The sequence below is a fragment of the Panthera tigris genome, chromosome A3 (genome assembly GCF_018350195.1).
Source record: "Panthera tigris isolate Pti1 chromosome A3, P.tigris_Pti1_mat1.1, whole genome shotgun sequence".
In the NCBI taxonomy this organism is placed as follows: domain Eukaryota; kingdom Metazoa; phylum Chordata; class Mammalia; order Carnivora; family Felidae; genus Panthera; species Panthera tigris.
Window position 1 is genome coordinate 100,408,702 of NC_056662.1, and position 12,818 is coordinate 100,421,519.

At 38.5% G+C, this 12,818-nt stretch overlaps 1 protein-coding gene across 12 annotated transcripts in view; it reads left to right on the plus strand.

Moving 5' to 3' along the window:
• The window catches only part of RMND5A (required for meiotic nuclear division 5 homolog A), a 78,465-nt gene that overhangs the window by 10,751 nt on the left and 54,896 nt on the right, over positions 1-12,818 (plus strand). For 9 of the 12 annotated variants that reach the window (XR_006215866.1, XM_042981922.1, XM_042981921.1 and 6 more), the window contains exon 2: positions 9,268-9,410. The exons of 1 other annotated variant lie outside the window; for it this stretch is intronic. Coding sequence is in view for 9 of the 11 variants with exons in the window: in XM_042981922.1 (XP_042837856.1) it covers positions 9,268-9,410 (143 nt within the window). In the remaining 2 variants the exon portion in view is untranslated. Of the gene's footprint in view, positions 1-9,267; positions 9,411-11,985; positions 12,252-12,818 lie in introns of those variants that run through there. 2 more of the 12 variants (XM_042981923.1, XM_042981924.1) reach the window with 1 other exon arrangement.

Sequence of the window (12,818 nt, forward strand, 5' to 3'; positions counted from 1 at the left end):
ATATAAAAACTTGTGTGCCATTTTGCTTTCCAGTTAATTCCAAATTTAAGATCTCTGTCCATTTTATGAAGTGAAATTAACTTTTAATAATGCAAAGGAGCTCAAATGCAATATATACAATATTTATAAACTTGGATATTTAAATTTTTCTCTGCCTCCATGATATTCATAAGATTGTAAGGTCAAGTCTTCGTGATTTCTGGGGAATGCTACTATTTGCTTCTATCAAAATATTGTAGTCCTAGGTGGTAAGGTTTTCAGCCGTTTTGGACATCTGAGTAATCATCATCATAGTAGTCACCTTCCTGTGTTGTGCCTCACCACTTTTTTATAGAATGCTCTTAATTATAGTCTCATGTGTTGGACTCTTAGCATGCACTGCATAGTGTAATTGACACCTTTAAGCTGCCTTTTACAGACCAAATTAGAACTTTTAATTATCTGTCCATGAGCAGACATATCAAGCCACACCATTATAGTGCTGCCTACCAACAAGCTGTTTATCTTTCTTTAACAGTATGTGCAATTATTTGAGGGTTTTTTTTCCTCCTGATACCATAAAAATAAATGGCAAACAAATTGAAAATGTAAACACTGAGTAGGGATGAGAACATAGCTTTCAATCATCTTTGTCTTGATTGTATTAGATTAGCCAAAGTGATGAGTAAATCTTGTCACATAGTTGGACCTATGGTTGTCTTAAGCCATGTGATTAGTACTGAAGGAAAATAATTGGATAAATAAATGTAAAAAATGATAGACTGCCTTGAAAAGTTATTTATAAAAACCAAGGTATAAATAGGAATTTTATAATTTTTCCCTTTATGGGAACAGGGCACTCTTAATTGTGTAAGTTTGTCCTGCTTTCCTACATTTTGACTTGGGGTGTACTTTTATAGGAACATGTATCTACTAAAGTTGAAATGTGTGTCATTTTTTCGACACACCGTGGCATGATTTTGTTTTACAAACACAGACTGGCTCAGATACAAGCCTGTTAATTTTTTTCCAAGTCTTTACGTACTTATTTAAGGTTTTTGAGGGGAGGGATTGGTCATTATCTGGAAAGGGGAAGGTGCTTACAACTGGGGACTCTATTCTATGAATGTGTTTTATTTGGAAATTTGTGGTGTGTGTGTGTGTGTGTGTGTATTTATTTATTTGGTATTTGGAAATTTTAAGCCATAATGCTATTGTGTAGTATGCACTAAACATCCTGGAAGGAAGTGGAAGGTGAGTGAGCTGCTGAGTGTGACACTGCCTGCAGTTTCAGAGGGAGTTAGTTCAGAGTATGTCATAGTGCTGGGAGTCTCCAGTGCTGGGCTTGAAAATTAGAATATGTAATACATAATTTTTAGGGGCCCTTGGCTGGCTCGGTCAGTAGAGCATGTGACTTTCGATCTTGGGGTCGTAAGATAGAGCCCCACGTTGGGCATGGAGCCTTCTTAAATAAAAAAAAATTATTATTTTTCTATTCCTTTGGTAAATAGTTATTGGATGCCTAATATATGTCAGTTACCATGCTAAACACTGGAGATTAAGCAATCGAGTTTCCTGTCTTCAAGTAATTTCATGGGGGTGATAGACAAATATTTACAATTAAGTCTGAAACTCTGATAGGGAAGTACATGATGCTATGGAAACAAACATTTTTCTAGTTTATTTCTGTGAAACTAATGGACATAAATCTTGAAATCGCTAGGCAGTAAATGAAGCCCAAGGCAGAGCTTGAAGTCATAGCTGTGCTCTATTAAAAAAAATGGTTTAGGAGTTCACTCAGATATGTTTAATTTAGTTTGTCTGATTTTGGAAGAGACTATGATTATTCTAGTCTCTGAGAATATCATTCTATTGTATTGAAAGACCAACCATGTGTGTTGGTTCTTTGCTTGGATTTAAAATCTCTTATGGATGTACCAATTATTTTATCTGTTGAATTAAATAATGATAAAAGTGATTTTAGGGGTGTTTTGGTGGCTCAGTCAGTTGAGCGTTTGACTCTTGATTTTGGCTCAGGTCCTGATTCTAGGACTGTGGTATTGAGCCCTGAGTTGGACTCCACACTGAGCATGGAACCTGCTTAAGATTCTTTCTCTCCCCTGCTTTCTCTTGCTCTAAAATTAAAAAAAAAAAAAAAAAAAAAAAAATTGTAAAAAGTAGTTTTGTGGTACAGCCACTTTGGAAGACAGCTTGGCAATTTCTTACAAAAGTAAACACTACTCTTACTATGAAATGCAGCAATCGTGCACCTTGGTATTTACCCAAAGGAGTTGAAAACATGTCCATACAAAAACCTTCACAGACTGTTTATAGTAGCTTTTAATTCATAATTGCCAAAACTTGGAAGCAACCAAGATGTTCTTTAGTTAGGTGAATGGCTAAAGTGCAGTACATGCAGATAATGTAATATTATGCATTGCTGAAAAGAAAGGATCAAGCCATGAAAAGACATGGAAGAACCTTAAAAATGCGTATTACCAGATGAAAAGCCAATCTGAAAATGCTACATGCTATGTGATTCCAGCTATCTAACCTTCTGAGGAAGGGAAACCTATGGAAGGAGACAAAAGAATTAGCGCTTGCCAGGGGTGGGGTGGAGGAGAGAGATGAAGAGGCAGAGCACAGAGGATTTTTAGGGCAGTAAAAATACTCTGCATGATACCATAGTGAGGGATATATGCTCTTACACATTTGTCAAAACCCATAGGTGCAACACCAAGGGTGAACTCTACAGTAACTGTGGACTTTGGGTGATAATGATGTGTCAGCGTAGGTTCATCCTTGGTTTAAAAATAAAGTACGTTTCAGGTGGGGGATGTTGATAATGGGAGAGGCTGTGCATGCATAGGGGCAAGGTGAAAATGGGGAATCTCTGTATCTCCTTCTCAATTTTGTTGTAAACCTAAAACTGCTCTAAAAAAACAGTCTTAAAAAAATACTTTTGGTCACTGTAAGTAATGAGCACTGCCTCAGAACTATTTCTTTTATGCTTGTGCATGGGGCTTGAGTCCAAAGAGGTTTACTGCATGGAAAGACAGTTGGCACAGGACGTCATTCTGGGTAAAAAGTGACCCTTGCAGTGGCCAGTCGGGGTTCTAACATATACTTTCACATCCAGTTTAGTTATGGTAAAGATGATTGTCACAGTAATCCTCCCACTTTATTTCTAGGAACTAAATCCAATTAGATTTCTTTCACAGAAAGGTTCTCCTAGAAGCAGGTTTCATTTTAAGACAGAGAAATCAGAAGAACATTAGAACTCTCCCTTTAGGACTTAGAGGTTTGGTCTCAGTCAATTTGATTATTACAGTGATTTCTAAACCTGTTTTTACCTTTGGCTGCTTTCCACTAAATCCATTTGAAAATGCATTAGTGGAATCTTTCTCTTTGAACAGGGCTTTCCCAGGGTTCTCTTTCAGATTATTCCATTGTACTTTTCCTACACTTCCAAATACATTGTAGAAATTATTTTTCCTTGGGGCATACTGAAAACTCTCAGTGTTTATTAATCTACCTTATGCTACTAGTGTCTGTCATTTATAAACTTGAAAAACAAGAAGTGGAGGGTCTTGTAGATGGTAAAGGAAAAAAAGAGATGACAAAGGCACCAAACTTCAGACATTTAAGTTGCTGAGATTGGAAAATGATGGATTTCAAGATTGGGGCTTGGAAGTTCAATTGGTAAATTCCAGATGACCTCTATCCTCTGCTTTGGTCTTTGCCGTTTTGTTCTTTAACCTTTTGTTTACTTTGCTGTCTACTGAGTGTAGGAAAAAAAAATATGATAGAATGGATAGGACTTACAGCTTGCATTTTTAAGATTTTTAAAATTGAAAAATAGTTCACATACCATAAAAGTCACCCTTTTAAAGGGTATGATTCACTCACTGCCTTTCAGTGTGTTCAGAGACGTGCACCCATTACCGTTATCTAATCCCAGAACATTTTCATCACTCCGAAAAGAAACCTCATACTTATTAACAGTCATTCTTCATTCTACTCTTCCCCAGCCTCTGGCCCCCATGAATCTACTTCTGTCCATGGATTTGGAGATTTCATATAAGTGGAACCACACAATGTATGGCCTTTTGTGTCTGGCTTATTTCAGTTAACACAGTGTTTTTGAAGTTCATCCGTGTTGTAGGATGTATTAGTGCTCCATTCCTTATGGCTAAATAATATTCCATTTTATGGATATGCCCCACTTATCTATTCATCATTTGGACATTTGGATTGATTCCACTTCTTGGTTAGTGTGAATAATGCTACTGTGAACGTTCATGTACAAACTTATGTGTGGACCTCTGTGTTCATTTCTCTTGGGTATGTACCTCAGAGTGGAATTCCTGGATCATACAGTAACTCTTTAACTTTCTGAGGAACTGTCAAACTGTTTTTTTCAGTGCTACACCATTGTACAGCCACCAGCAATATATGAGGGTTCTAAATTTTCCGCATCCTCCCCAACGCTTCTCGTTGTCCATCTTTTTCATCATAGCTATCCCAGTGGGAGTGAAGTAGTTTCTCATTGTAGTTTTGATTTGCATTTTTCTTTTGACTAATGATGTTGAGCATCTTTTCCTGTTTTTATGGTTGTCTTATTCTCTCTGGGAAGAAAATGTCTATTAAAATTCTTTGCCCACTTTTAAATTGGGTTATTTGTCTTGTAGGGTTCTAACAGTTCTTTATATATTCTGGATACTAGGCCCGTATCTGACATATGACTTGTAAATGTTTTTTCCCATTCTGTGGATTATCTTTTCACTTTCTTGGTAGTATTTGGAGCACAAGAGTTTTTAGTTTTGGTAAAGGCCAACTGAACAAATGAAGGAATTAAGTAATTATCTGTTTGGTTTTTTTGTTGTTGTTGTTGCTTGTGCTTTTGGTATAATGTCTAAGAAGCCATTCCTCAATCCAAGGTCGAGAATGCTCTTATTCTCTTCTAGGTATTTGATAGTTTTGGCTTTTATATTTAGATCTTCATTCCATTTTGAGTTAATTTTTGTATATGGTATGATTCTTTTGCATGTCTGGTTATTCCAGCACCATTTGTTGAATATGGCATTCTTTTTACCTGTTTTTTTTCTCTCTGCCATCAATCCAGATACTTACATTAATAGTGCATGAAACTGCAAGACAATAGGATAAGACTGGAATACACAGTTAACAATAAGAATCTGTCTTCCCTTCAGGACTTGTATCTAATTGAGATGGATGATGGGATTATACATAAAATTGTTGAGTGGGATATGATTCAGTGCCAGAGGAATGGTGGAGAGAACAGAATTCATTAGGAATTGAGAAGACTCGAATTAGGAATTGAGATTCACTCGAATCGGTGAACAGAGAGATTTATAGAGGAGATGAAGCTATTGACGTTAGGTAAGGTTTAGATACAGAAATGGCCAGAGTAGAGCTACTGAAGCAGTTAGATTCTTTTGGCTCAAGGTATATATGGAATACCTTTTAGACAGATTTTGAAATTTTCCTGAATTTCCAGGTCTTCTCTTAGCTTAAATTATGTTATTAGATGTTGGAAGCACCTGATACATACTTCGTATAACTGTAAATAGAGATCAGGGCAATTTATTTTGGCCACATCATACTGGATTGCTTACCTTATGGACACTATTTTCTGTCTGCTTATCGTTTTACTTCTCTCAGTGGTTGTCACTGAACCAAACATATTCCCTTCTTCATAGTGCCTAGAAGTCCCTAGGTTTGGTTTCTTCCTTCCCTCCCTCTTTCCCCTTCCCTTCCCTTCCCTTCCCTTCCCTTCCCTTCCCTTCCCTTTCCTTTCCTTTCCTCTCCTTTGTTTTCCTTTCCTTTCCTTTCCCCCTTCCTTCTTCTCTCTTCCCCTTATCCTTTCCCCCTTCCCCCTTATCCCTTTCCTTTAATTTTGAGAGAGACAGGGACAGAGAGAATCCCAACCAGGCTCTGAACTGTCAGCATAGGATCATGATCTAAGCCAAAATCAAGAGTCAGACACTCAACCAATTAAGCCATGCAGATGCCCCTTCTAGGTTTCTTTCCTTGAAACTTGAGAGAAACTGTTCTTGTCATGGTCACTGATAACTTCCACATTATAAATCCAGTGGTTAGCTCTTAGTCCACATCTTACTTAACATAGCAGAGCATTAATACACTTGGTTACTTCTTCCTCCTTGACACATTTTCTTTACTTGGCTTCCCCAGCACCATACTTGATTTTTCTCCTACATCACAGTGTTTCAGTTAGTCTCCTTTTCCAGTTCGACTTTATCGTGGTCTTATAAACTTGGAGTTTCCAGGACTCTCGTCTTTTACTACTTCTTTGTGTCTGTACTGATTCTTTTGATGATTTCATTGATTTAGCCTCATGGCTTTAAGTATCATCTACATGCCAGTGACTCACAAGTTTATATATCCAGCCCTGTTTTTGCTCTTGAACTCCAAGTTTGTATATCTAACTCCTCCTCATGTGCACTGAGGTGACTACTCACATATGAAATTTAACAAGCTGAAACTGAACTCTATCTCTTCTTCCTCTCATACCTGCTCAGCTTTTCATCTATATTATTCTAATTGAAGACAACTCCATCTTTCCAGTTGACTTAAGCTAAAAAGTTTAGAGTCATCTGTAAGTCCTTTTCTTTCCTCATACTTAGGAAATCCTGTTGGCTTTCTCATCAAAATATATCCAGAATCCAGCCACTTCTCACCACCTCCACGTCTAACACCCTGGGCTGAGCGACTGTCCTCTCATCTAGATTGCTGCCACAGCCTCCTAACTACTCTTCCTGCTTCTGTTCTTCTACTCCTGTCCTGAGCCAGAATGGCCATACTAAAATGTGTCAGTTTTTGTACCTGCTCTGTTCAGAACCTTGCAGTGGATATCCCTTTCACTCAAAATAAAGTCTAAGAAGCCTTTTATAATGCCAAAAAGGCCCTGCAAGATCATGACCCCGTAATCTTTTAAACATTTTCTCCTCTTTTTCTTTGCCAGACATCTACTTTAGCCACACTGGCTTCTTTGCTGTTCCTTGAATAATCTAGGATATTTCTGTAAGGGCTTTTGCTCCCTCTGCCTGGAATGCTTTCCCCTGAAGGAGAGGAAAAAGAATTGTTCCTCTAACCTTGTGAGTTCTTGGCTGAGACCCCTGTAATAAAAGGCAGATTAACAAGAGAAAAACAGTTTATTAACATATATACCTCATATATATGTGGGAGGTTCCCGGAGAAAAATGAGCAAGCCAAAAAGGTGGCTTAGAGTTCAGGAAAGGTGTGGGGAGACCAGTTTATCAGGAAAAGCACAGTAAGAGTAAAGTTTGTTATTCAGGTATAAATCTGAGCCTTCTTCATTGATAGGTTTCTTATGATTTAGTGCCATTCTTCTTTTCCAAGTATAGAGAGGGAAACATTCTTACCGATGGAGATTTCTAAATGTAAATTTCCCTTACAAAAGGGTAACTTTTACTGTTTTCAGTGTTTTTCCTGCATCTGCTGTTTCTCACAATAATACGCTCAAAATAATCCTTATGCCAAAGAAGCTAATTTTAGGGTGGCAGATATGCTGCCCTTCAACCCCCACAGTAGCCCCAAGGCTGGTTGCCTCATTTCTTTCAGGTATTTACTCAGATACGACTTTCTCAGTGAGGCCTATAATGTCCACTCTGTTTAAGATTGTGATTGTTCAGTTCAAATGCACTCCCCATCTCTTCTACACAACTTTTTCTCCCCCAGTAGCATATATCATCTTTTGTCATGCTGTATATAATTGATACTTTGTGTTGTTTATCTTGCTCACCAGAAGGTACGTTTTAAGGCAACCTAGGTACTTGATGGTGGTACTTGATGGTTTTGCATCACTGCTATACCTGTCACATAATGAGTTCTCTATAAATATTTGTTGAATAAATGAACATCCTAGGACTACTGTAGTTTTGTGGTTGTTCTTGTTGGGGTTCTTGGGCCCCATCCCAGAGCTCTTGAATTAGAAACTGGGGATGGGGGGGGCGGTCAACTCTTTTGTTTTAACTAGACCTTCAGGTGATTCTGATGTAAATTACAGTTTAAGAATCACTGTTATAGTGAGTAGGGGTTTAGAAGCCAGGCGTGTTACTCACAGGTGGGGATATGTAGATATATGAGGTAATTGACAACATGACTCAATTTGTTCTCTCTCTTCCTCCCATCTTCTTTTCCTCCCTTTCTCCTGAGGAGGAGGTAGCACTGGGAAAGTGGATTTAAATTCTAGTAACTTTCCGTTGATTTGTCTTGTGTATCAAGGTCCTCAAGACCACCTTTAGATTCCAGTGATCACTAGGAAGACACATAGGACTCAGCATGTAGTCACACTCATGGCTGAGGTTTATTATATAGCAAGAGGGTACAAAGCAAAATCAACCAAGGGAAAAGGCTCATGGGGCAAAGTCCAGAGGAAACTAGGAAAAGATTTCCAAGAGTCGTCTCTCAGTGTGGTGTCACACAGGCAGGGCACATTTAATTCCTCTGACATCAAATTGTAGCCAGTTTGAAGTGTTGTCTACCAGGGAAGCTCTCTAGAGAGGTAGTGCTCAGGGTGTTTATCGGGGACTGGTTATATAGGCACTCTCTGCCTTAGCGTATAGCGTAATTCTAGACTCCCATAAGGAAAGCAGGAATTCATCATAAACCACATTGTATACACTTTAGGGCACAGTAAGCCTCTGTTATCAGGGTGGTGGGAACCCTTATAAGAATGGCTCACTGTGCCTTATACATGGGGATATGATAACTTTTTCTGCTATGTTCATGCTTTTCAACATGGTATCCAAAGAAGTTTGTTGGGTTTTTTTCTATCTTTCATATAGAATATAAAGCACTTGGACTAAATAATCTCTTCGGGAAATTTAGTAATGATGAAACTGTTTTGAGAATAATTTGAACAGTTTACTTTAAGTGGATTGAATAACTGAGTTTATTCACTTAGACATATTTTTTGAAAAATGCCTTGGCAGTATTATTCACAGTCTGTGCTATTTTGGTAATTACAAAAGTGGTTTATTTCCTAGTAAAGTTTTCTTATTTATTCCAAAAAATAAATTAAGATAGCTTTCTTAGCATTCACTTGAAAAATGTTATCTGTGAGTGTGACCATCTGCTTCAAAGCAGATATTTGTTTTTCTTCACTTTTCTTCCAACTCTCATGTTCTAAAGGGCCTATTTGAAATTTGCTGCCTTTTGGGTTTGCTTTCATGAGTAACCAATCTTCCTTCTTTCTTTTCTTTCTTTCTTTCATTTTTATAGGCCAAGATGCTGAATTATCAGGGACACTTTCACTTGTTTTGACACAGTGCTGTAAAAGAATAAAGGATACTGTTCAAAAATTGGCCTCAGACCACAAAGACATCCACAGCAGTGTTTCTCGGGTTGGAAAAGCCATTGATAAGGTATGGTGTTGAAGGAAGTGTTTGAGATTTTTAAAAAGCATCCTTCATCTCCTGTCACTGCTTTGATAACATTTGCTTTCTCCAATTATTTTATGCTTGCTTTTAACAACTTCTGCAGATCTGGTTTTATTATGTTATTCTTAAAGTTTTCTATTGATATTAAAAAAAAGAAAAATACAGCAAACCTTGTTACAGCCTTGTTGTTTATCCATTTGCTTGTATGATTGCAGTTCCTAGTATCATGATGAGTAAATTTACAAAGAAATTTTAGCTACTGTGAGGGAGTGTGTTTACAGGGGTAACTTTTCCTCCTTCCTGAGTAGTTCCCTGGCTGTGTCTCTCTTATGGGGCAATTAGAATAATACCCTTGCATCCGTCTCCCCTGCATCATCCTAACTGTTGTCTTCCTGTGGACATGCTAGCTGCTTTTCTCCAGTGTTGTGTTCTGTGTGAGTGAGTGGGTTGGTTGCTAGCCAGCAGGGCCAGTCATTTCTGTTGGGTGATTGTTCCAGTGACATCTCTTGAATCTTCCTTATAAGCAGTTATTTTTAGCACTGGACCACTTTTGCCTTTGGAGTTCATAGTCCTAGTGGGGCCTAAGAGAAGAGGCATAAGGTTACTATGTGATACCCCTGACTACCTCAGCCATTGGGGAGTTTGTAACTGGTTATGGACGTTTTTGTTGACCCATTGTAAACTGCTGGGAAGGTAGGAAGAACTTTTGGGAAGAGCTTTTTGTAGCAAAAGCAGTCCTATGAGTTGCTTAGTTTGTATATAAGAGAGCTAATAGCTATGATGTAGATGGAAACTCATGGAATCCGGAGAGTGCCTTTGTCTAACTCATGGGTAAACCTAGCTGTTAGAAATTACCCTATAAAGCAGTAGTATTGAAGGGCTAGACAAGGCAGCCTAAGGCAGAACTATATGCTTCTAAGGAGATAGATTTCTTTAACTGGTAGGTACAGTGTGGCAGGACTGTGTGTAGCAGAGGCTCTCGGGATTGTTTGGGTAGCTGTGGTTTACAGAAGTGTTAGCGCCCTTTGAGAGAGCTTTTGCCACTATCGTAGTGCTGAGGGCTTCAACTCAGCAAACGAGGCCAGAGAAGTAGTGTTGGCAGCAGCAGCCCCATTTTGGGTTAGTGATGGCATTTGCTAGCAAAGGCTGGGAAGGCAGTGAGTATTCTCTGAAATAGCTTTGAGGTTGTGATGCCTATTTGGTGACTCCAAGTGAGTGAACACAGCATTGGAAGTGGCTTTGGTATTAGACTTTTTGGGGGCTATGGGATTGGAAGTCTTCAGTTGGCCTGTACTGGCTTTAGTACTTACTGGAATGGTGATGGGGCCTTTAGAGAGAATCTTAAATCACTGTGGGTGAGGAACCTTCAGTTTCTCTAGGTAGAGTAACTACTGGTGCTATTTAGGAAGCTTCAGGGTTTGGTGGCTGACAGTGGTCAAGGCAATCTAATGGTTCTGATGGTTCAAACCTAGAGGTTGGAGGTTCCTAGACGTTCCAGGAGGCATCTGCTTGACCATCAGGCTGCCTGTAGTTATGACAGAGTGGGGGGAGAGTAAGACCAGAAGATGGCCATGACAGTGGCAAGAGCTGAAGTTTTCACAGCCCATCAGAGAAAGAATCTGAGAAGAGATCTGAGAATCGGGAGAGGTGAGGATGGCCTCAGCAGCCATAGCTCAAGTACTTGGACTGCTGGCCACTAGGATCTGGAGCATTTGGGCCAGTAATTCACTAGCTCTGTATTCTACCACTGACAGGGTGACCACCTGTCCTCATTTCCTAGATTGTGCCTGTTGTCCTGTCATGATTATCAGAATCCTCTTCTTAATTCTTGTTCCTCAGCTATCAGTGAATTGGGAAGTGTGTCTTCCTTCTGATCCACCAGGTCTTTACAAATATTCATAATGCTTGTCAGATATTTTGGCTAATCTTTGAGACAAAACGTTTAAGTGTATTTGGTACTAGAAACAAAAGTGTCCCTTTTTGTTTGGGACAAACAAACATGGATACCCAGGGAATGCATGAGGAGTAATCTACGTTCTGGCTTTTTTGGTGGGGATGTGTTTGAGGTGGATATTCCTAGTTATATATTTTAATTTACTCATTTCTCTTTTGAGGACATTTTTTTTCATGTATGTGGAAGTTATAAGGGCTTTTTCAAGTAAAAAAAAAAAAATTTTTTTTTTTTTTTTTTTTTTTTTTTTTTGTAGCTTTATGTTGCTGTGAAAGTAGTTTAGGTTTTAGGTGACCTGGATTCCAGATTCTTCTGATCCGTCCTATGAAACTACATTGTTAGGTTGATATTGATAACTGTTTGTTGAATTATAGTCCTGGGGCACAGAAGAAAGCCTGGATCTTTTAGCCCACTTCTCTAACATGTTTCACTGCATTTTCTCCTTCCCTCCCCCTTTTTCGGGGTGGGAGTATCTGCTTGGCCTCAGCTGTAGGAAGCTGTTACCCCACTAGAATGAACCAGACATTGTGCTTCCTGCATACATAAGGAATTCTGTGTAGGCTGTTGTAGAAGATTCCACTGACTTGTAAAGTCTTCCTTTTCTTTTAGCTTAGATCTGGTAAATAAATCTGTACAAGCTTCCAGGGCCACCTGTTGTAACAGGGCAGGGTGGACTCCTTTGGGCTGGTGGTTAGCAAACAGGATGAAGCTGAAGCCATTGTGGCACAAGCCTTTAAGTACCACAAACAGACTTGAGTAATGAACTGGAATGCTGTGAAGCAGCCTGTGAGCACCATGTTATGGACACATTTTTCCACCCTGCCAAGAGGAGGACAGAGAAGCTGGTGACTCCTTTATGAGCAGGCTGGTTTTAGGTGAGGAACATGAGTAAATTTTTGACATGCTTGATGGTTTTTCTTCCTTTAATGTTTTAATGCTTGTTTTAAAGTTCTTTAGTCATCACTTAAAGTAAGCAGAAAAGAAGTTTGTGGCATTAGCTAAGGCACTTTCTGGCTTTTAATTATTGTGAACATAAAAAATTATTGAAGATTTCTTCCTTAATGTGTTGACTCTTTTCAAATGCCCACAGTATGATCACTATTTAAAATAAATAGTATCAGCCATTGGGTTCTGTGGCAAGTTATTTTTAGTAAAAACAATGTGTTGGGCTATTTCTTACTTCCTTTCCCATTTTAAGAACATCTAGAGTTCTCTCCTGCTTAGGGCATTTACTTTAGTGTTTTACTTAGTCTTTTGGCTTTTTTTTTTTTTTTTTTTTTTTTTTAGTTTACTTCCTAAGTAAGAAAAGTCAATAAAACCATTACTGCTTTAGATATGTGATTACTGCTTTAGGGGTGTGTGTGTGTGTGTGTTAAAATAAATAGTGTTAAGATTTGAAATTGTCTGAAATTTGCTGTGGGATAATTGAAAGCAAAATACAT